A 25,318-nucleotide genomic window follows, 5' to 3' on the forward strand; every position below is an offset into this window, starting at 1 on the left:
TTTATGTGCTGCATGTGATATATATATATATCTGGAGGAACATTGTTTTATTTGGTTGTATATAGGACAATAATCTTGAACTTGAACTTTATATGGGGAACAAGAGGATCCCAGGGAATCTGATGAAAAGTATTTTTCTCCCCCACCCAGAGGATGGTTTCAATTCGGAATGCACTGCCTATAAAGGTGAAGGAGGCAGACTCTCAACTCTTAAGATATCTAGGTACGCACCTGAATCAACAAGGTATAGAAGGCTACAGACCAAGTATTAGTAAATGTGATTAGTGTGGATGGTAGCTGATTGTCAGCACAGTGGGAAGAAGGGTTTGTTAATGTGCTGTATCATTCATCATTTTACAATACAGCCCATTCAACCCACCTTGTCCATGCAGACTGTAACACCACTACGCTAATCACATTTGGCTCCAACAGACCCTTATTTCTCCATGCCTTTCCTATCAAGCACCTTTTAAATGTTGCAAATACACCTGCTCTGGCAGATCATTCGCAATAACCACCGCTCGGTACATGTGACAACTTACCCCTCAGATTTCTCTAAAGAAACAGCGCTATCCCACGAATCAGACCCACTAGTGTATCATTCATTCAGTTGGAAGGCCAGATCTATGCACAATATTCCAGCTAGGAATCCTATCAGGGCTCTATGTAATTGAGACTAGAGAAATTTCTTTAGCCAGTGGGTGTTGAATATATGCAATTCTTCATTATAGAAGGTGGTGGAGGCCAAGTCACTGACAATGTGCATGCAGAAAGTAGATATATCCCTTAATGTTAAAGAAATCTTGGAGGCGGCAGCAGCTGGGCTCTTACTGAATGGTTAGCAGGCTAAGTAACCTACTCCTCTTCCTACTTTTAACAGCTCATTACTCTTGCATCTGCACAAAGTTCACTCACTTGATGTACCTGCATGTGAACTTCCAATAATTCCTATACAAGGACCCCCAGATTTCTCTGAACACAAAGATTCAAAAAAACCCCCCAAAACTTTGTTTTATCTTAATGTTTACACCAAAAATGAAACATAATACAGTAGAGTTCTGTACACCTCACAAAACATTCCCCTCTACTGTAGACTCAACATACCCTGAACAGGCCTCCCCTCCTGAGAGCGCATCCGAATCCAGTGATCGGAGATGTTGAGAATAACTAACGGATGTAATGCCACTGAGACACTTCCTGTCACTCCAGAGGCCATCACACCAGGTGTTGCTGTAGTGAAAGGAAACAATAAAGAATGTTCATTCTTCTAGTACCTCTTACATTATTTTATTCAGATAGGGAGAGGCTGGATGGGATGGGACAGGAAGCCAGAGGGCAAGTTTTTCCTCGTATTTAGTACTTGGACTGCTTCATGGAGGCATGTATAGATGGAGGCAGGTTTGGGTCTTATCTGTCAAGGAAACAGGTTCACTGGGGATGGGATAAAGCTGGAGTTGGACTGAGGAAAGTTCAGGTTGGGGGAATTTGAAGTGGGGAATGTCTGTGGTAGAGCTAGTACTGGTGCATTGTAGTGTAGGTAAGCGATTGTATTGAACTATTCTCGGGATGGGAGTATTTTAGGATAGGGAAGTGATGATAATATGGTGGAGTAGAGGTCAGTGTGGGGGTAATTTGGAGAGGGAAATAGCTCTGTGGGAATGGAGCAGAAGACCAGTGTTAGGGTAGAACCCTTTTCTGGGGTAAAATCATAGGGTGCAGAAACGACGGTAGCCCTATTTACCAGACTTTTGCGGGGTGGATGCTGGGTAGGAGCCCCAGCATAGAAGATGTTAGAGAAGTAGGAAAGAACCTAGTGTTTGGGAAAGGTATCTTGGGGATGGAGTGTGTCAGAGTCAGTGGTGGCTACATTTGGAGTTGGATAACGTGGGCAGCCGGGGTGCATAGGGATACTGGAGGTGGATTAGAGCCGGTGTGAAGGTGGGAAGGGCTTGCTGCGGGATGTGTGTTGAGCTTGGAGCTCCGTTCTGGGGGAAACTGAGCAGGTGTGGAGTTCACAACAAACAGGCCTCTATCGGTAACAACCAATCCGCCGTCAGATGGCGAGGAGAACAACCTATCAGATAGAGAGAGGGGGGGGAACTTCCAGCGAGAGTTTCGGTTTGCCGGGTACGGACCTCCGACTTCCACCACACCAACACCCGGCATAGTCAGCCTGCAGAATGGTGACAGGACATTTACTTACCAGCCGGTTCCACCTCCATCCCGTTCGTCGCCATGTCGCCTGACTGCACAGTACGCTTGCGCACCAGACCCGGCACGCTGGTGACGCATTCATCCGGCTCGACCAATTAGGTGCTTCGCCGCCGCCATATTAGTAAAGGCGGGTAAAGCAAAATCCTGTAGCTGCTGGACGTCTGAAGTAAAATCAGCGAAGGCAGCAGTGCTCAGGGAGTCTCTAGTGTCTGTGGAGAGGAATCGGAACACTTCTGTCATTTAACTGTCAGAGTTATATGGCACGCAGGCAGGCCCTTTGGTTCAAGGTGTCCACCTGAGCAACTCTGTGTTTGCTCCGTGCCCCTGCAAAACTTTTGTCCACGTGTCTTTTAAACATCGGGACTACGATATACCCACCTCTACTCAACCACATCCTCTGAAAGTTTACCTGCTACCTTCTGTGTGGAAAATTTGACCCCCCCTCAGATCTACTTAAAATATTTCCTTTCTGGCCTTACACCTGGGGAAAAAGAACTATGACTCTTCGTCTTTTCTGTGCACTTTACGATTTTATAAAACTATATAAAGTCAAAGTCGAGTTTGTTGTCATATGCACAAGTAAATGCAGGCACACGTGCAATGAAAAATTTGCAGCAGAATCAAACGAGCAAAGGCAGCATTGACAAGAAAAACATAAGCACGTTATACACAATTCTTCCAAGAGAAAACAATGAGAAGAAGAAACAATATCCATTGTGGAGCAAAGTGATGAAAATTGTCAGAGCTCGTTATATTCAGTTTATCAGTTATATTAGTACTGTGCAAGTTAGTTCAAGGACTGAATGGCTGAAAGGAAGTAGCTGTTCTTGAACTAGGTGGTTTGGGAATTCAGGCTTCTGCACATTCTGCCTTAAGGTAGCTATGAAAAGACGACAAGGCCCAGATGCTGGGGATCTTTGTTGATCCCTATCATCTCTTCAGCCTTATTTGCTTTAGGAAAACAATCCTAATGTTATGAATCAAGCCGTATAGTCTGATAACACATCTGTGAACCTTTTCTGAACCCTTTCCAACTTATTGAACTCACACAAGATACTGGAGGAACTCAGCAGGCCAGGCAGCATCTATGGATAAAACTACAGTTGACGTTTTGGGCCAAGACCCTTCCACAGTACTGGAGAAACTAAATTAATCACACATTGTTTTTATAGCTGGATGGCCTGAACTGTACACAGAACTCCAAGTATGGTCACAGAAAAGTTTTGTAGAGCTGTAACATGACAACTCTTGTACTCAATGCCTAAACTTAAGCAAGCAAGTGTGCCACATGCCCACTTGAGTTTACTTGTCATTTAATCTTTTTTGTGTCACTACTTTTGGGGGACTATATCTTTCTACCCCTGGGTCTCTCTGTTCTACACCATCTACAACACCCATATATTTATCATGCAAGTTTTGCCCTGGTTTAACATCACAAAATGGAGACCTTCATACTTATCCAAGTTAAATTCCATCTGCCATTCCTTGGACCTCTTTCCAAAGTTGATCTAGATCCAGTTATGTTTTCCACCTTTCCCTACAAATGTTCTTAGGCAGCCCCTGTGATTACATTCTGCTACAGTATAATGAATTGTAGTATGGTTCAAAAGCTGAAGTCCATGTCAACCATATCAACTGCACTACCCTCACTAATTAAAATTTTTTACCACTTTGAAAATTTATTTCAAGCTTGCCAGACAGGATCTACCCCACTTATTCATCTTGAGGTGTTTGGGTCAGTAAAAGCCTCTCTTACCTCCTACAGTGGCTTGGAATACATGTCATTAAAACCTCAATATTTCTCGACTTTCATATGCAAACTAGATACAGAGTTATAGAAAAGTATAGTATAGAAGCAGGCCCTTCGAACTGCCTACTACCATCGACTTGCACCGGGACCCCAGCCCTCCATATCCCTACCATCCATGTACCTATCCAAACTTCTCTTAAACATTGAAATCAAGCTTGCACGCACCACTTGTGCTGGCAGCTTGTTCCACACTCTCACGACCCTCTGAGTAAAGAAGTTTCCCCTCATGTTTCCCTTAAGCTTTTCACCTTTCATCCTTAACCCATGCCCTTTAGCTGCAGTCCCACCGAAACTCAGTGGAAAATGGCTGCTTGCATTTACCTATCTATGCCCTTCATAATTTTGTATATCTTTCTCAAATCTCCCGTCAATCTTCTATGCTCCAAGGAATAAAGTCCTAACCTATTCAATCTGTCCTTATAACTCAGGTCCTCCAGTCCCGGCAACATTCTCGTAAATTTTCTCTGTACTCTTTCAATTTTATTTACATCTTTCCTGTAGGTAGGTGACCAAAACTGCAAACAATACTCCAAATTAGGCCTCACCAACGTGTTTTACACCATCAACCTGACATCCCATCTCCCGTACTCAATACTTTGATTTATGAAGGCCAATGTATCAAAGGCTTTTTTAATGACCCTATCTACCTGTGACACCGCTTTCAGTGAATTATAGACCTGTATTCCCAGATCCCTTTGTTCAACCACTCCTCAATGCCCTACCGTTTACTATGTAAGACCTACCCTGGTTGGTCCTACTGAAGTGCAAAGCCTCCCATTTGTCTGTATTAAATTCCATCTGCCATTTTTCAGCCAATTTTTCTAGCTGGTCCAGATCCCACTGAAAGTTCTGATGGTCTTTCTCACTGTCAACTACACCCCTATATTAGTGTCATTTTCGAATTTGCTGATGCATTATCATCCAGATCTTATTTCTTAAACTTCACACATGCTGCAAGTGAATATCAGAAATAATCTCCAACTAAAAAATCTTCTTAGTGAAGGAGGATCAGTTTTAGGTTTACTGTAAATGTAAAATAAATAGTGCAAAAAAACAATAATAGGGAGTGCAATAATAAGGTAGTGTTCATGGATTCTTCAGAAATCTTAATAGTAGTGGATCATAAGTTGTTCCTGAATCATTGAAGGTGGGTCTTCGGAGTGTTGTACCACCTCTCTGATGGTAGTAGTCAGAACAGAACATGTCTCTGATGACGACGTTCATTAATGATAGCTGCCGCCTTGTTAAAGCTCCGCTTTTTGAAGATGCCATGGATGATGGGGAGTTTTATGCCTGAGTTTACAGCCCACTGCAGCATCCTGCAATTCTGCACATTTCGGTATCCCTACTGGTGCCAATGCAACTAGATGAAAAGTAATAAGACCTCAACCAACACACATCAAAGTTGCTGGTGAACGCAGCAGGCCAGGCAGCATCTCTTGGAAGAGGTACAGTTGACGTTTCAGGCCGAGACCCTTTGTCAGGACTAACTGAAGGAAGAGTTAGTAACAGATTTGAAAGTGGGAGGGGGAGGGGGAGATCCAAAATGATAGGAGAAGACAGGAGGGGTAGGGATGGAGCCAAGAGCTGGACAGGTGATTGGCAAAGGGGATACGAGAGGATCATGGGACAGGAGGCCCAGGGAGAAAGACGGGGGGGGGGGGAACCCAGAGGACGGGCAAGGGGTATAGTCAGAGGGACAGAGGGAGAAAAAGGAGAGAGAGAGAAAGAATGTGTGTATATAAATAAATAACGGATGGGGTACGAGGGGAAGGTGGGGCATTAGCGGAAGTTAGAGAAGTCGATGTTCATGCCATCAGGTTGGAGGCTACCCAGACGGAATATAAGGTGTTGTTGCTCCAACCTGAGTGTGGCTTCATCTTTACAGTAGAGGCGGCCGTGGATAGACATGTCAGAATGGGAATGGGTTGTGGAATTAAAATATGTGGCCACTGGGAGATCCTGCTTTCTCTGGCGGACAGAGCGTAGGTGTTCAGCAAAGCGGTCTCCCAGTCTGCGTCGGGTCTCGCCAATATATAGAAGGCCACACCGGGAGCACCGGACGCAGTATATCACCCCAGCCGACTCACAGGTGAAGTGTCGCCTCACCTGGAAGGACTGTCTGGGGCTCTGAATGGTGGTAAGGGAGGAAGTGTAAGGGCATGTGTAGCACTTGTTCCGCTTACAAGGGTAAGTGCCAGGAGGGAGATCAGTGGTGAGGGATGGGGGGGACGGATGGACAAGGGAGTCGCATAGGGAGCGATCCCTGCGGAAAGCAGAGGGTGGGGGAGGGAAAGATGTGCTTAGTGGTGGGATCCCGTTGACATGTCCTCTGGCTTCATGTGTAGATCGCCTTTTCGTCCCTAATAGGTCCCATTTTTGGTCTTGTTAGCCTCTTGTTCTTAACTTATTATTAAAGTGCTTTGGGATTCTGCTTAATCCGATTTAATAGTAATACAGCATGTCACAACCCCTCCAAATTTATTTTATAAGTGTTCCCCTACACTCCCTGTACTCCTGATGGGCTGAAACATTTTGTTTACTGTGTTAATTTCCGATTCCCGCTTCTGCAATTTATCGTTTTCTTGGTGATGACTTCTGCCAAGTGTCTGGAACTTTGCTCACTGAAAGATCGTGAAGAGGGTGAGGGGTGGGGGGAGACCGGTCGCCTTGTGCGGGGACAGTGCAAAGGTACAGCGGGATGAGGGAGGAGTGAAAATAACGTGGAGGCTGCGGTCAGTGAGGATGTTGGCGGTGGGAGGGATGCGGACCGGACAGTAGCGAGTCCGGAGCAGGCGGGCAGTCCGTGCAGCGGCACAGCGATTGGACAGCTGGTGGTGACGTAATGCGGAACTCCCTCTCGTCGCGAACCGCTCATATGTCACCGAAAGTGAGCGATGGCCGCTGGTGGAGTTGCAAAATGAGTTTGTTAACTAGCAGCTTCCCTGGTGGTCTAGTGGTTAGGATTCGGCGCTCTCACCGCCGCGGCCCGGGTTCGATTCCCGGTCAGGGAAGAGTTCGTTTTGCTTCCGAATTTTTTTAGTATCCTAATATTTGTGCTTGGCCTAATACAGTAGCTGGTAACGAGCTTCTCTTTAATCTAGACATTGAGTCCAAAAATCAGGAAGTTACAGCACGTTAGAACTTTATAAAACTCTAGTCGGTATGCCTCTGCTGGATTATTGCATTGAGTTCTGATGGCTTTGGAGAGTGTGGAAAAGGTTCACCAGAATTATAGGGCATTAAAGAGAGAGGCTGAGTGAATATTTTTAACACAAGTTTATATTTTTAACGAATAACCTTTATACATAATAAAAACTGTTTACAAGAATAAACCATTGAAGGGCTTGTTTATTCTTTATATATATGGTCCCTATTGTTCTATTACATTCACGCACATTAACAGCAATGCCGCCACTTCCGTGTCATCTTTGATGGAAGTTTATAAATTTATGAGAGAGGTAGGGGAGCTAGTCAGGATATTTTTTCCCCCAGGCTCAAAATCTTTAATGTTATGCAGCACACGTTTAAGTTGAGAGAGGGTAAGTTCAAAGAAGATGCCCGGGTCAGTTTTTATACGCCGTGCTGGGAACTTGCTGACAGCAGTGGCAGTGGAGTACGATAGATGTCTGCAGGAGATCGAACAACACATGCACTCATGATTGTGCGGATAGGCACAGCTCTAATGCCATCCATAAATTCGCCAGTGACACCGCTGATGGTGGCAGTTCTCAGATGGTGACAAAGAGGCATACAGGAGAGAGATAGGTCGGCTGGTTGACTGGCGTCACAACAACAACCCGAAATCCCAAAGCTCGAGGTAAATTTATTACCAAAAAACGTATATGTTACCACATAGCATCACATAGGCATTTATAAGAAGAAACGGAAATACTATAGAATTACATGAAAAACTATACATAAGCATATGAAGATTGTCAATCAAGCAATGCGCAAAAGAAGACAAATTGTGCAAATAAAACAATAATACCGAGTACAACACACATCAAAGATGCTGGTGAACACAGCAGGCCAGGCAGCATCTCTAGGAAGAGGTACAGTCGACGTTTCGGGCTGAGACCCTTCGTCAGGACTAACTGAAAGAAGAGATAGGCCCCAAATCTCTTACGATCTCTTCTTTCAGTTAGTCCTGACGAAGGGTCTCTGCCTGAAACATCGACTGTACCTCTTCCTAGAGATGCTGCCTGGCCTGCTGCGTTCACCAGCAACATACATGTGTGTTACTTGAAATTCCAGAATCTGTAGATTTCCTCGTGTTTGCACACGTATTCAGCCATTTCTTGTTCCACATTACTACCTCGCCAGTGTCATTTTCCAGAAGTCCAATATTCACTCTTGCCTCTTTTTTAACTCTTTAAATATCTGAATAAAACTTTTGGAATCCTCTTTTATATTATTGGCTATCTTTCTCTCCCTTTTGATTTGTTAGTTGTGTTCTGTTGGCTTTTAAAAGCTTCCCAATCCTTTAGCTTCTCACTAATTTTTACTGTAATATATGCCCTCTCTTTTGCTTTTATGCTGTCTTTGATGACCTTGTCAGCTACAGTTGCCACACCCTCCTTTTAGAATGCTTCTTCTTTGGGATGAACCAGTCTTGCATTTTCCGAATTCCTTCCAGAAACTCTAGCCATTGCTGCCATACTGTCATCCCTACTGGTGTCTCCTTCCAATGAAATATAGTCAGAACCTCTGTAGTTACCTTTACACAACTATAATACCAATACATCTGATTTCAGTTTCTTTCTCTGGAATTGTAGGGTGAACTTTATCATATTGTGATCACTAATCAAATCTAGTTCATTGCACAACATCCAATCCAGAATTGCATTTTCCCTAGTGGGCTCCACCGTAAACAAGAGAAAATCTGCAGATGCTGGAGATGAACTCATTGAAAATGCCGGAGGAACTCAGCAGGCCAGGCAGCATCTATGGAGAAGTGTACAGTCGACGTTTCGGGCTGAGATCCTCCAGCAGAACCTGGTGCTGAAGGGTTTCGGCCCAAAATGTCGACTATACCTTTTTCCATTGATGCTGTCTGGCCTGCTGAGTTCCTCCAGCATTTTGTGTGGGCTCCACCGCAAGCTGCTTTAAAAACCATCTTGTAGGTATTCTAAAAAATCCTTCTGTCAGTATCCCACAACAACCTGATTTTCACAATCGACCTGCATATTGAAATCCCCCGTGACCATCGTAACTTTGCTGCTTTTACATGCCTTTTCTACCTCCTCTCGTAACTTGCACCACACCTCCTGGATACTGTCCAGAGACCTACATATAACTCCCACAAATTTATACTGTGAAGAGCTTCCTGACTGGTTGTTTCTCAATTTGTTATAGAGCCTCCTGGGTTGAAGGGACTGCAGAGGCTGTAAACTCAGCCGCTCCATCATGGCAAAATCCTCCTGCCATCAAGGCGATCTTCAGGAAGCATTGCCTATAGAAGGTAGCATCCATCGAAGTTCAAAGTCAATTGAATTGACTTTATTTCTTACATCCTTCACGTACATGAGGAGTAAAAATCTTTACATTACGTCTTCATCTAAATGTACAATGTGCAATTTATAGTAATTTGTAATAAATAGTATGCACAATAGGACAGTCAATATAGCAGGGAAATACAATTGTATCAGCATGAATTAATCAGTCTGATGGACTGGTGGAAGAAACTGTCCCGGAGCCTGTCGGTCCTGGCTTTTATGCTGCAGTACCGTTTCCCGGATGGTAGCAGCTGGAACAGTTTGTGGTTGGGGTGACTCAGGTCCCCAGTGATCCTTCAGACCCTTTTTTACACACCTGTCTTTGTAAATGTCCTGAATAGTGGGAAGTTCACATCTACAGATGCGCTGGGCTGTCCGCACCACCCTCTGCAGAGTCCTGCGATTGAGGGAAGTACAGTTCCCATACCAGGCAGTGATGCAGCCAGTCAGGATGCTCTCAATTGTGCCCCTGTAGAAAGCCCTTAGGATTTGGGGATTCATGCCAAACTTTTTCCACCGAGTGAGGTGAAAGAGATGCTGTTGTGCTCTTTTCACCACACGGCCGGTATGTACAGACCATGTGAGATCCCCAGTGATGTGCGTGCTGAGGAACTCAAAGCTGTTCACTCTCTCAACCTCAGATCCATTGATGTCTATAGGGGTGAGTCTGTCTCCGTTCCAACCTCTCGAGGGAGAGGTTGTTTTCTTGACACCACTGTATCAGGGTGATGACTTCTTCTCTGTAGGCTGTCTCATTATTATTTGAGATAAGGCCAATCAATGTAGTATCGTCAGCAAATTTAATTAGCAGATTAGAGCTATGGGTGGTGACACTGTCATGGGTATACAGAGAGTAAAGGTGAGGGCTGAGAACACACCCCTGAGGGGCACCGTGTTGAGGGTCAGAGGGGGAGAGGTGAGGGAGCCCACTCTTAACATCTGCCGGTGATCTGACAGGAAGTCCAGGATCCAGCTGCACAAGGCAGGGTGAAGGCCGAGGTCTCTGAGTTTCTTGTTGAGCCTAGAGGGAATTATGGTGTTGAATGCTGAACTGTAGTCCAAGAACAGCATTCTTAAGCATCTTTCTTCTCCGGATGTGTAAGGACGGTGTGTAGAGCTGTGGCTATTGCATCATCTGTCGATCGGTTGTGTCGGTAGGGGAATTGTAGGGGGTCCAGTGTGGGTGGTAGCAAGCTGCAGATGTAATCCTTGACCAGCCTCTCAAAGCATTTGCTTATTATTAAGGCAAGTGTGACAGGGCACCAGTTGTTCAAACATATTACCTTGGTCTCTTTAGGTACAGGAACAAATGTGGATGTTTTGAAGCAGGAGGGCACTCTACACTGGGAGAGGGAGAGATTAAAAATTTATTATCAACATACATATATGTCACCGTATACAACCCAGAGATTTATTTTCTTTTAGGCAATTACAGTAAATACAAGAAACACAATGGAACCATTGAAATCCACCCAACAGGACGGACAACAACATTATAAAATAGAGCGGCAGGATACAGTACAACCGATGGATGAATATGAAACATGTAGGTATCTGGGATATCAACAAGCAAAGAAGATAGATCATAGTGCAATAAAGGAAAAACTTCCAACAGAATTTACTTCAAGGCTTAAGAAAATCTGCCAAACAGAACTAAATAGTAAATATTTAACAAAGGCAATAAACACTTTCCCATATTAATGTGTTCTTTTGACTATCATGGCTTGCAGTGGGATCTAGGCCAGCTGGAAAAACGGGTTGAAAAATGGCAGATGGAAATTACTGCAGACAAGTGCGAGGTGTTGCACTTCTGTAGGATCAACCAGGGTAGGTCTTGCACAGTGTACGGTGGGGCATTTAGGAGTGTGCTAGAACAAAGGGATCTGGGAATACAGGTCAATAATTCATTGACAGTGGTGGCACGGGTAGGTAAATCACAAAGGAAGCTCTTGGAACTGTAATAGCTACTTGAACAAACCAACGCCATTGTTAGAGAGCAAACACAGGAAGTCACTTCTTTGCCCATTCTCCTAATCTGTCTAAATCCTTCTGTAGCCTCTCTACTTCCTCAAAACTACCTGCCCCTCCACCTATATTATTATTGTCTGCAAACTTTGCAACAAAGCCATCAAATTCCATCATCCAAATCATTGACATGTAATGTAAAAAGAATTGGTCCCAACACAGACCCCTGTGGAACACCATTAGTACTGGCAGCCAACCAGAAAAGCTTCCTTTATTCCCATGTTTTGCCTCCTGCCAATCAACCAATGCTTTATCCATGCTAGAATATTTCCCGTAGTATCACGTGCTCATCCTTTGTTAAGCAACCTCATGTGTGGAATCTTGTCAAAGGTCCTCTGAAAATCCAAGAACACTACATCAACCAGTTCTTCTTTGTCTATCTTGCTTGTTATTTCTTCAAGAATTTCCAACAGATTTGTCAGGCAAGATTTTCCCCTGAGGAAACCATGCCGTCTACGGCCTGTTTTATCATGGTGACTCCAAGTACCCTGAGACCTCATCCTTAATAATCAACTCCAACATCTTTCTAAGATCAAACCAACCAGCCTATAGTTTCCTTTCTTCTGTCTCTCTCTTTTCTATTTGATTCTTTATTAGTAACTAGCAAAATAAAGTACATTGAAGCGATAAAACTAATGAAACCAAATCTAGCAATATTAAACATGCTTAGGTAGACTTAATCAAAGTTAAGTGAAGTTAAACAGTCAACAAAAGATATCACACCTGGTGGTTTCCACTTCTAAACTGCCCAAGACAAGTTGTGAATATATAATTAAACCCTTCACTTTTGCCATGCCCCACCCATGTCACTAGCCACCATAATAAATGTGCAACACAGAATATAATCCAGACAGAGAACAGATGCATGGCTCCTATATCCCAGCATTCTAATTACTATACTATAATAATTACAATTACATACTTCCAAAACACAGGAACACGAAATCTTAACATTCACACTAGTGCCCTATTTTTTTTTCCTTCTTCCAGACAAATAATGCAAAACTTATCCAGGCCAGAGGTTACCAACACTTAGCCCAGTACAGAGTGATCTTTACCACCACTCTCTGACAACATAGAATCATGAAGCTTCTAGAGCTGTATTTCCTCAAACTTCTACATCCTGTGGAAGATTTATTAGATTAGATTAGATTATGAGGACACTCAGTCCTCGTTTATTGTCATTTAGAAATGCATGCATTAAGAAATGATACAATGTTCCTCCAGTATGATATCGCAGAAACACAGGACAGACCAAGATTAAAACTGACAAAAACCATATAATTATAACATATAGTTACAACAGTGCAAAGCAATATTGTAACTTGATAAAGAGCAGACCATGGGCACGGTAAAAAAAAGTCTCAAAGTCCCGATAGCCCCAACATCTCACACAGAGGGTAGAAGGGAGAAACCCTCCCCGCCATGAACCTCCAGCGCCACAAACTTGCCGATGCAGCATCCTGGAAGCACCCGACCACAGCCGACCCCGAGTCCGCCCGAAAACCCCGAGTCTCCGACCAGCCCTCCGACACCGAGCACCGAGCATCATCTCTGCCCAGCGCCTCGACCCTGCCCCGGCCGCCGAGCAACAAGCAAAGCCGAGGACTCGGGGCCTTCCCCTCCGGAGATTTCAGACCACACAGTAGCAGCAACAGCAAAACAGGCATTCCAGAAGTTTCACCAGATGTGCCTCCGTGCTCTCACATCTGCCTCCATCAAATCAGAATTGTGCGCGGAAAGATCTTGGTTAAAGGCTGAACCAAACAGCTGTTCTTGGCCTTGATGCGTACTTGTTGCACAAATTCTTTTCTGTCTGGAAAAGCTTGAATGATTCTTCCCTTGATCCATGAGAACTGAGGCACTGTGTCATCAACTAGCAGCACAATATCTCCCTGGAGGAAATTTTGTCCTATACTTGACCATTTCTGACATTCCTATAACTGGGGTATATGGACCTTGAACCACCGTTTCCAAAACAAGTCTGACATATACTGGACTTGCTTCCATCCACAATGAGCGTAAACATCTTCTTTTCGGAACTCTCCTGATGCTAAGGATGGTGAGGTCTTCAGAAGCAGCAGATGATTGGGTGTTAATGCTTCTAAATCATGGGGCTGAATGACTCTTTAGTAATCAGATGGCCATTGACAATAGTCTCTACATAAAGAACTGTGTGGAGACTCTTTGTCAAGATTCTGCACCTTCATGGTAGAATTGAGAACCTTCCTTGCCGACCTGATCAAATTCTCTCCCATGCTCCTCCATGATGTGAGTCAGCCGAGCGTTAAAAATCCACTTAACTCCTTTCTGAAGAAGGTCATCATTGATCTGTGAATGATTCCACTTCTCAATGGCTTCTCTCAACTCCTGCTCAGCTCCAACAAGGTTTGTCACATTATCAGGGCGCAATTCATGAACTTGTCCTCGTCTTGCTATGAAGCATCGAAGTGCATTAATAAAAGAATCTGTGTCCAAAGAAGATGCCACCTCAGTATGAAAAACAAGAGAAAACCTGCAGATGCCGGAAATCCAAGCAACACACATAAAATGCCGGAGGAACTCAGCAGGCCAGGCAGCATCTATGGAAAAGAGTACAGTCGATGTTTCAGGCTGAGACCCTTCATCAGGACTCTTCTTGATGTACGCACTTTAGAATGAGATCTGAGATATGAAGACCCTTTGCCAGTATAACAGGATGTAAGCGTCCTTGACTTATAGATCATCTGGCAGAAGTGCTTCAGAACAATCAAGGTTCACAGGCCATTCACTTTCATGCTGAAACAATATTGAGGCCCTGACATCTAAGTCTTATTCTTCAGAAAGGCCTTCACACTCAACCCTCTAGAGGCCACATCTGCTGAGTTGCTTGAAGTATTCGCATACCTCCACTGAGAAACGTTAAGAATTTCTGAAACTCTGTTAGTGAGGAAGTTTCATTTTTAATATACTTCAGCACAGATGTACTATCAGTCCAAAAACCTGAGCCCTGAAGCTGCGTATGCAGCTGTGTCCATACAGCTTGCCGCCATAGCAACAATGCACTCCATATAAAGGATGGAAGCTGACTTCAGTGGAGCCACCCTAGATTTTCCCATGATTAAAGCTCTGCACATGCATGACCATGTGTCATGCAACAATAGGTAGGTCACTACTCCTTAGCCACCTTCACTTGCGTCTCTAAAATGCTACAACTGTGCAACAATAACTTCACCAAAATCCAAAGGTTTCAAACATCTAGCTACCTTGAAGTCTTCCATTTGGCAAAGGTCTTCCAACCAACTTGTCCACTCATACGCAACTGATGTTGGCATAGTGTCATCCCAACCAGGCTCTCTCTTGCATAGGTGTTGTAGAACCTTCTTAGCGGATAACACCACTGGACTCAAGATTCTTAAACAGTCATAGATGGAACTAACTGTGGAGAGGATCCCCCTTCTGGTAAGTGGTCTATCTTGGATTGTGATCTTAAACTTGGAAGTATCAGACCGGACACACCATTTGCATACACATAGTACTTTCTCCACCAAAGGAATATCTTTATCTGAATCCAAATCCAAATCCTTCATGTTTTTCATTCTGCTCTTCTGGTATCACAGTGAGCACACTACCCACTTTGTGAGTTGAAAACCGCCCTCAGCACAAATGGATACAGGGCCATGCTAAAGAAGACACTGACACCAGGCAATCATCAACATAGAAGGAATGCAAACCCGTATCCACCATTTCACAGCTGGACTATCCTTCATTGTCTTCTGCACAGTTCCTTTGAGTGAATTTGGCACAAATCAATGATGAAGTTGCTCCAGAGAGATGAACCACCATTCTAAAGTCCACCATATCTTGGCTGAAGTCATCATCAGGCTACCAAAGAAAACTGAGGAGGTCTGCATCTTCCACTGGCACCTTAACCTAATAAAACATTGATTCAATATCCACCATATTCACCACTGGTTCCTTTCTGAATCTGGTTAAGACTCCAATCAAAGAACTAATGAGATCAGGCCCCTGTAACAACTGAGGTTTCAGTGATACTCTGAAAAATTTCTCCACAGTCAAACACAACATGAAATTTCTCTTTTCTGGGGTGATATACAGACCTTCCCATCACTGCGTTCCAGGTTCTCAGCTGGCACTCTGTTGGTATAACCTTTAGAGACATCTTTCATGTAAACTTTGTAGCCAGTATGAAACACCAAATACTTCTTGAACTTCTTCCTTCGATTCAGAGCATCCTGCTCAGCAACTTCCCTGTTATTAAGCTTGTTAACATCTTTCTCAGAAGTAAACTAATCTGCTAGTGACTATCTACCAGTCTTGCAGCACTTGCCACCAGCTCCATAAACTTGTGATCTTCTCTTGACAAACTGGGCTGTTTGACCTGGCAGCATTCAAGGAAACCTGTCTTGAATTTCTGCTGGCAAAGCTCATCCAAGTTCAAAACTGGAATCCTGTTAACCGTCAGCTCTGGCTGAGCACAGTCTCTTCCATCACCATAGTCTTCTTTCAGTCGTCCATTACAGGCCAACCCAATGCTGTTCTGGTTGCATCATTAACACTATCAAGTACTTGCAGTGGCTCTAATACTTCCGGCACATTTGCCTCTATCAGCATCTCAATTTCTGAATCAATTTCCGGCAAATGAACATGTTTCAGGTGAGACCTCTTGACCCATAGCGCATAAAGAGAATGTGTGTTCTTTTTTTATTGGGCTGAGTTTGTTTATGAGGCTTACTGTCCAGAAAACTGCCGTACTTCCTTGATCTAGGAAAGTGTAAGTAACCACTGTCTTGTTGCCCTTCTTAAACTTCACCTGAACTGTAATTATAGGAAGTTTACCATCTTGATCGCCAGCCCCCTTAAGGCCGTTAGATACCAACGTGTTACCTGCTGATGTGTTTGCTTCATTCACGGCTTGATTCGAATCTGCACCTTTTCATCAGAGTGAATATGAAGTACGCTGGGATGTTTGCCTCTGCACACGTTGCATGAAAAATGCTTCCTGCAATCCTTGCTGATGTGTCCCATACACAAACAACCAAAGCGGACACCATTTTCTTTTAGGAAGGCTATCTTCTCATTATGAACATCTTTCTCCAGCTGAGTGTTCGAATCCAAAGTATGTTTACCCTGGTGAACAGACAACTGCTTGCATTAGTCCTGGGCTCAGTTTTAGCCTTACTGTTCACAGTAGCCACAGTAATGGCAAAGCTGCTTCCTTTAGCTATAGAACAAATCTGTTTACATTTTTGCTTACTACTGATGATGTAACATCCTGTATATTCCCAAACACCAGGTGTGTAGCAATCTTTACTTGCCTTTCAATGAAATCAACAACATCAGTGAAAGTAATCTTATGGTTTTGCCTTTCTTGCAGTTTGCAGTCCACTGTTCTCCATTTATCACTAAGCACGTAGGGCAATTTCTTTATGACAATCACTTTATTAGCAGGCATGGCCAGCTCTTGCATGTACTCCACTTCTTCCATGACACTGCAACATCCTCTAAGAAAAGATTGTGGTCCTGAAGAGCCTTCAGGCCTCCAGATTTGATATGCGGCCAAGAAAGAACCTTTTCCATGTTGGCCACTGCAGTTTTCTGCTTATCACCAAAATGTTCCAGCAGTAAAGCTTTGGCCTCTAGATATCCTTGCTCTGGGTTGGCTTGCTGGCAACTTTTGACAAGCTCTCTATGGTGACCTCCAACAAACTGTTCAAGAAAATAGAGATGGTCACTTTAATCACCAGTCTTGCCTACAACGTTATTCTTAAAGGTCCTCACAGATGCATGATACTGTAATGGATTATCAACAAAGATTTGAATCTCCCTTTTAGGCAGAGATGCAATGCACTGTTGTTGCATCAGTAAGTTTGCTATCTCCTTTTGCACACTTACGGCCTGTTTAGACTTCTGTCATCTGAAACACAAGTGACACTATACTTGTGTACCATACTGAGGACTGTAAATTAGTGTCCTCAGAAGCACCCTGTGCTATTGATAAAGCATAGTCCAGAGTGCCTCCTGCACTCAGGCTGCGAGTGAACACCCTGAACTACCTCATGGGGTCCAAACTCATGGCTCATAGGTATTTGAAAATCACATGTATCTACCTTGACATTGAGACTTTCTCTGTTCCGTGTCAACACAGGAGCTCACACCATAGGACTGTCCTGCACCCTTAGCACCCACAGCACCTGAAGCCTTCAGTTCTTTATCTTTGGCCATCTTGGCTGCAATTTCTTCCTGCCACTTAAGCTGCTCCATCTTTCTTCAAATCTGCTCCTTTACTCTCTGTAAAGATGAAGCCACACTCAGGTTGGAGGAACAACACCTTATATTCCGTCTGGGTAGCCTCCAACCTGATGGCATGAACATTGACTTCTCTAACTTCCGCTAGGCCCCACCTCCCCCTCGTACCCCATCTGTTACTCATTTTTATGCACACATTCTTTCTCTCACTCTCCTTTTTCTCCCTCTGTCCCTCTGAATATACCTCTTGCCCATCCTCTGGGTCACCCCCCCCCCGTCTTTCTTCCCGGACCTCCTGTCCCATGATCCTCTCGTATCCCCTTTTGCCTATCACCTGTCCAGCTCTCGGCTCTATCCCTCCCCCTCCTGTCTTCTCCTATCATTTTGCATCTCCCCCTCCCCCTCCAGCTTTCAAATCCCTTACTCACTCTTCCTTCAGTTAGTCCTGACGAAGGGTCTCGGCCTGAAACGTCGACTGCACCTCTTCCTACAATGCTGCCTGGCCTGCTGCGTTCACCAGCAACTTTGATGTGTGTTGCTTGAATTTCCAGCATCTGCAGAATTCCTGTTGTTTTCCTTTACTCTCTGAAGCTGCTCTTCATTTCTCCGAAGATGCTCTTCCACCTGTTCTGCTTGTTCTTCCAACATATGCTTTTCTGCAATGTTTGTTTCCTTGCACAAAACTCAGCTAAATCAGCTTCCATTCTAATGCGCGCCAAGGAGGTGTCAGACGCACGGACGCTTTGCTAACAATAGAACCTATTGCAGACACATTAGATGCACTGTTGTCTAGGTATACATCATCTTGAAAGTTGTCAGCTTTATACATAGTCAAAGCATGTCTTGAAGTTTGATAAATATCTTCATTCGCTTCAGCAGCTTGACCTTCAACATTGCATGTTTGTTTCAGTCATTGTTTACCCTTTGCTATGACTGTATTAATAAGAGTCTCAATATTTGCAATGCTTTCAGTTTGTTTACCTTGCTCTGAGATAGGAATTAAAGACAACACATTATGTTGCTTAGCAACACTTCACAAAGATTTTTCAAATCTTCCAACTGAGACTGCATTTTGCTTGTCTTCCAGAAAACTTCCAATTAATGTATTAAATCTATAATCTTCTTAACAATTTTATTATATTTTTTGAACACTGTCAATCTTACTCACCAAGGATCTCTCAATTCTCTTTTAGTCCTGATTTCAAGGTCACTTGACTCGTGTTGTTTTTCTTTTTTTTTGGCGTGTGCGTGCATGTGAGCCTGTGCGTGCGTCCGTGCGTGTGCGATGTTGGCGGGACAATGTCTTTTTCATGCCTTTACAAGGCGCGAAGCGAGAGAGAGAGAGAGACTGTGGGGCACGCCATTCCTCACACAGACTTTTCTTAGTATCTTTCCCTTTTATTTTATGAGGTCGAGTTGCGATCTGGCCACTCAACCCGGCACGGATGGAAAGTGTACTCAGGAGCGGACCCGACTGGGTTCGAACCCGGGAACCTCCGTTCCAGAGTCCGGCGCTGATGTCACTGCGCCACCAGCCGGCCCAGACTCATGTTGTTTTTCAAGTGCTTGAACCAGATCAAACAACTGAGTTCAATTCAAGTGTCAGCAATTGAAGTATTTCAGCATTTCAACAGAACCAAGCGATGAATTCTTAGGCAAACACCACCCTATAGAGCTTATGGTCAGCAATGACCATTCCAAACTGTGTTTCAATCCCAAACACACAGCATGAATTGACAAAACATTGTTACTGGCCAAAAGCTACTCCTGGCTATGCTGCTCCCAATTTCGCCGACACGTCCAAATGCTGATATTCATTTGGTATAATTGTCAAAATCTTTTGTTGACAAAATGTAGTGGCTACTCGAACAAATCAACGTCACTGTTAGAGACCAAGTACAGGGAGTTATCCTGTATGACGTGCCATCTGATCCAATCTAATAAGTGTTCAAAATGAGGGTAGAGATAGGGTTAGTGCAAGCAGCCTTCTTCCATTGAGGTTGGGTGGGACTGCAACTAGAGGTCATCACTTAAGGGTGAAAAGTGAAAAGTTTAAGGGGAACATGAGTGGAAACAACTTCACTCAGAAGGTCACTGGAGTGTGGACCAAGCTGCCAGCGCAAGTGGTACATGCCAGCTTGATTTCAACATTTAAGAGAAGATTGGATAGGTACATGGATGGCAGGGGTGTGAAGGGTGGGTTGTTGGGAGTAGACAGTTTAAATGGCTACACATGGACTAGATGGGCTGAAGGGCCTGCTTCTGAACTGTAATCTTTTATGATTCTATGACTCTAATATCTTAGTCTGAACTGATCTGGAAAATTTACAAAGAAAAATAAGAAATGAAATGACAGATTTTAGAAAACACTATGTTGCACTCAAATGCCTGGGACAGAAGGAGGGTCAGATAAAACTTCTAAAGATATACTTTCATCAACGGAAACAGGATTCAGTTCTCCACGTAAGTACATGAAATTCTAAGAAGAAATACATTCCACTAAACTGAAACGAAAGCACAACCCAGAATAATGAAGACATTATCAATACTGAAGAAAAAGTTAACCAGTGGAAGAACATGACCCTCCATGGAAGACATCCCCACGTCCTGAGCAGACTAGATGTTGACAAGGAAGCATCGAATGCCTGGCTCAGAGTTGGAGACACTTCCCAGAAACAGAGGAGTTCCTTGAGGCAATACCGGACCAGGTGGCTAACACAAAAATGATCTAAAATACATAATAAAAGACAAACAAATTCAAGACAATAAATGCAGAAAATGCCAAGGGAAACCAGAAGGAATCCTACACATTACGGGATCATTCAGCAGCTTAGCTCAATCTGATTACTTACATCCGGACAATCAAGTGGCAAACATCATTCACCAAAAACTTCTTTAAAATACAAACTCATAAAAGACACCAGACCTTACTATTAATACAAGCCTTTAGAGTCAGAGTCTGACAAATTATATAACAACTGATCCATTATTACAAATAGGACAATCTATAATATTCACCTGGATATAATATTACAGGATAAACAAGCAAGAACAAATTACTTAATAGATATAGCCATTCCAAACACACATAGCATACAGAAATCAGTAAGTGAAAGACACCAGAAATATGCTGAATTAAAAGACTATGAAACTGAAAGACTATGAACAGGATATACATTGTCCCAGTAGTAATATCTACAACTGGTATCATCCCGAAGTCATTACACAATAGCATTAAACACTTAGGCCTACACAAGTGAGTCCAGTTCAGTGACGGGGCAAGTGAAGAAAGTTGAGTGAAGCTACCCTGTCCGGTTCAAGAGCCTGATGTTTGAGGGGTAATAATTGTCCCTGAACCTGGTGGTGCAGGTCTTGAGGCTCCTGTACCTTCTTCCTGATGGCAGCAGTGAGAAGAGACCATGGCCTTGGTCATGGGGGTCCTTGATGATGGACGCTGCTTTCCTGTGACAGTGCTCCTTGTAGATGTGCTCAATGGTGGGGAGGGGTTTAACTGTGATGGAGTGATTGGTATCCATTGATTTTTGTCGTATTTTCCATTCAAGGGCATTGGTGTTTCCATAGCAGGCTGTGATGCAACCAGTCAATATACTCACTGCTACACATGTATATTATAGAAGTTTGTCAAACTTTTAGATGTCATGCCAAATCTCCACAAACTTCTGAGAAAGAAGAGGTACTGCTCTGCTTTCTTCATAATGGTGATTACAGGTACGTGCTGGACCCAGGAAAGATCCTCTGAAACGCTGACACCGAGCAATTTAAAATTGCTGACCTTCTTCGCCTCTGATTCTCCAATGAAGACTGGCTCATGGTCCTCCATTTTCCTCCTCCTGAAGTCAATTACCATTTTCTTGGTCTTGCTGACACTGAGTGAGAGGTTGTTGCTGTGGCACCACTCAGTAAGAATTCCACTCTCCCTCCTATGCTGATTTGTCTCAATGGTGTCATCAGCAAACTTAAATATGGCATTGGCACTGTGCTTAGCCTCACAGTCGTAAGTATAAAGCAAGAAGAGCAGAGAGTTAAGCACAGAGCCTCCTGATGCACCCTGTGCTGAGGGAGATTGTAGAGGAGATGTAGTTGCCAATCCAAACTGACTGGGGTCTGCAAGTGAGGAAATCGAGGATCCAGTTGCACAAGAAGGTATTGAGACCAAGGTCTTGAAGCTTATTGATCAGTTTTGAGGGGATTATTGAATGCCAAACTATAGTCAATGAAGAGCATCCTGATGTATGTATCCTCGCTGTTCAGATGTTCCAGGATCGAGTGAAAAGCCAATGAAATGGCATCTGCTGTTGAACTGTTGTGACAGTCGGCATATTGGAGTGGATCCAAGTTGCTTTTCACCACCAAAACACTTCATCACAGAGGTTGTAAGTGCTACTGGATGATAGTCATTGAGGTAGATTACCATGTTCTTCTTAGGCATTTGTACATTTGAAGCCTGTTTGAAGCAGGTAGGTACCATTAATGATCCTCATCACCCACTGCCTCTTCTTGTTATTACATTGGGGAGGAGGCACAGGAGCCCGAAGACCCACACTTGACATTTTAAGAACAGCTTCTTCCCCTCTGCCGTCTGATTTCTGAATGGTCCACGAACCCTGTTATGTTTCGTAACTTCAAAACGTTAAAAAAATTGAAAGGAAGATATGGGAGTCCAAAATATGAGTCTAACTTCAAGTTTACTTTAAGTGAGGCGTGCCTATATCACATGGTAGTGTAATGACATATGCAATTCATGTATTTATACATATAACCTGTAATGAGTTATTTAAAGGAACAAGAATGCTTAATCAAAGAATACATGCATATATATCCAAAATTACTCAATATTACTTAAATGTTAAACTCACAACACTCCTCCCTGTTTAGTTACTAACTCCAATTCAATAGGGAATGCATCTCAACTATATACAGACATCTCATTGGTTTTTGTCAGACCACTCCTCCAGCTCATGGCCACATCGACGGATCGTGGCAAAACCATCTCGAATTTTGGTGAGGGAGCATGTTTGGACCAGGTGGAGAACATCCTGAGTTGGGGCAAGCTGGGGTTTGTTGGGCACCCCGTCAGTGTAGAGTTTGCACTGGTTCGGCATGTCAACTTCTGAGTCTACTTGCGGCTGTCCACTTTTTCCTGGTAGCCCAGGAGGAGTGAGGTGGAGTTGGCGATCAGATCTCCGCTCCGAACTGGGGCAGAGGAAACGTTGGAGCTATTCAGCAGGATCTTGCTGAGGTAGAGTGGGTGGGATTGTTTGCAGGGAAAGGAGCATTTGTCAAGTTGGGAGGCATTTAAAGATCTGATGTCAAGCGTTCAGGGCTTGCCTGTTCCTATTAGAGTGAAGGGCAAGTCTGGCAGGTTCTGGAACACTGGCTGTTGAGTGATATTGAGACTCTGGTTAAGAATAAGAAGGCATATGCTGCGCATTATCAACTGGGGATCAGTGATCCCTTACTGACAAGAGAGTGATGGTCTAGGGTTGTTTAGCAGAGTGGGGACCTGTGTCTAGTGGTGTGTCACAGGGCTCAGTAATATTTTTTGTGTTTGTTGTTTGTGATTTAATAACTTTCCAGTATTGATTAAAGAGGTAATACGATTGTTACTGAGATAGGGAAGCCTGAGTTACTGGCTCAGTCATTTGTTGCAATTCATAATCAAGGTAACTTAAGTGAGGAGGCTAAACAATGTAAGTATAAGGCTCTAAATGAATACCCTGATGTGTTGAAGCCAGCTGCAGCAATGATGGTATTAGTGATGTTGAGTTTTCTTTATATGAATTTAAGAAAGCTATTAATAGTACTGGTCAGACGGCTCCAGGAAAGAATGATATATGTTATTGTATGTTTAAACATATGGCTGACAACACTCTTGAGATAATACTAACAATTTTTGAATCATATTTGGAGTTTAGGCCATCTTCCTACCTCATGGAAAATGGCAGTAGTAGTGCCTATTCTAAAACCTGGAAAACTCCCATCGGATCCTTCTAATTATAGACCAATATCTTTAACGTCCCATTTGTGTAAACTTATGGAATATATGGTAACAGAGTGGTTGAAATACATTTCGGAAAAGAGAGGTGATATAGTGTTTTATCAGAGCAGATTTCGGAAGGGTAGAATGACATTGGATTCAGTTTTATGTTTGGAAGATGATATTAGGAAAGCACGGGTAAATAAAAAAGATGTAATTGCAGTATTTTTTGATATTGAACAAACATATGATATGTTATGGAGGGAAGGTCTTTTGATTAAATTATGGAAATTAGGAGTGAGAGGAAGGCTATATAATTTTTTTCTGAGTCTTTTATTTGGACCGTCCATGGAGGTTAAGGGTAGATAAGGTATACTCGGGCTCCTAAGAGATAGAGACTGGGGCCCACAAGGCAATAATTGTAGCCCTTTATTGTTTAATATTATGATTAATGATATTTTCTCTGAGATGGGTACTGGGGTGGGCAAATCAATTTTTGCAGATGATGGAGCTTTATGGATTAGAGATAGAAATTTCAATTTAACAGTATGCAATCTTCAATGCAAATTTCAATTTAACAGGATGCGATCAGCAACTAATAAGATCAAACAGTGGGCAAATAGATGGGGTTTTAAGCTTTCAGTAGCTGAAACACAGATTATGTGTTTTATAAAGAGGATCAAAAGACCTGCATTTGATTTGAAATTATATGGTCAAACTCCTCAGAAGTGTCAGTGGTAAGATTTCTCGGCATGTGGCTGAATAATAATCTGACCTGGAAGCACCATACCAGTACAATAATCGATAAATATAAAGGAGCATGAAATTTCCTTAGGTGTCTATGTGGGTATGCTTGGGGTGCTACAGGAAAATCTCTGATGACCATTTATATTTGTTTACTTAGATTGGTACTTGATTATGGTTGTGTGGCTTATGGATCAACTTCATCTTCAAATTTAAAATGTTTGGATGTGATACAAGCACAGGCTTTAAGACTGTGTTGTGGTACAGTAAGGTTGTCTCCTGATTCAGCTTTACTGGTTGAAATGGGATGAATACCCTTACAGTTGTGGAAGTTGAAGTTGTTGTTAACAAACTGGATTAATTTCAGGGGGCAGAGAAATGATCACCATGTTAAAAGTGGGTTGCAAGACTGTTGGGAACATCACAAGCAGAGATTTTCTAGTTTTGGCTGGCTGGGATCATGCTAGGAATATGAGTTTGCTGGATTATATAATGTATCCCTCTGTAGCTTTCTCGGTAACCCCACCTTGGTCTTTTCCAATGACTTTAGTTGATTTTAGGTTACATAATTTACTGAAGTCCAAGGATCCTGATATGCCTGAGAGTCTGTTGGTTCATCACTATGTTAAGGAAAATTATTGTGATATGTTAATCATTTTTACTGATGGATCAAAATTTAACTGAGAATGTTGGTGTGGCTGTTTTTGTGCTTGAATTACAGGTAACAATAAAGAAACATCTTACTAACCGTTTATCAGTATATACAGCAGAATTGGTTGC

At 43.1% G+C, this 25,318-nt stretch overlaps 1 protein-coding gene and 1 non-coding gene across 3 annotated transcripts in view; one reads left to right on the forward strand and one right to left on the reverse strand.

The window, feature by feature from the left end:
• Nucleotides 1-2,355, reverse strand: part of cops6 (COP9 signalosome subunit 6) — a 48,523-nt gene extending 46,168 nt beyond the window's left edge. The window contains exons 1-2 of one of the 2 annotated variants that reach the window (XM_063073199.1): nucleotides 2,204-2,355; nucleotides 1,105-1,230 (exon numbers count right to left, since the gene is read on the reverse strand). In XM_063073199.1, the coding sequence (XP_062929269.1) occupies nucleotides 1,105-1,230; nucleotides 2,204-2,237 (160 nt within the window). In that variant the 5' untranslated portion in view covers nucleotides 2,238-2,355. The remainder of the gene's footprint in view (nucleotides 1-1,104; nucleotides 1,231-2,203) is intronic. The other variant, XM_063073200.1, reaches the window with a different exon arrangement.
• A 4,611-nt stretch (nucleotides 2,356-6,966) lies between these two features.
• trnae-cuc (transfer RNA glutamic acid (anticodon CUC)) lies at nucleotides 6,967-7,038 on the forward strand. Its single transcript has one exon. It is a non-coding gene; the product is annotated as a tRNA-Glu (tRNA).
• Nucleotides 7,039-25,318: the final 18,280 nt, after the last annotated feature.

This window comes from Mobula hypostoma, chromosome 21 (genome assembly GCF_963921235.1).
Source record: "Mobula hypostoma chromosome 21, sMobHyp1.1, whole genome shotgun sequence".
NCBI classification, from domain to species: domain Eukaryota; kingdom Metazoa; phylum Chordata; class Chondrichthyes; order Myliobatiformes; family Myliobatidae; genus Mobula; species Mobula hypostoma.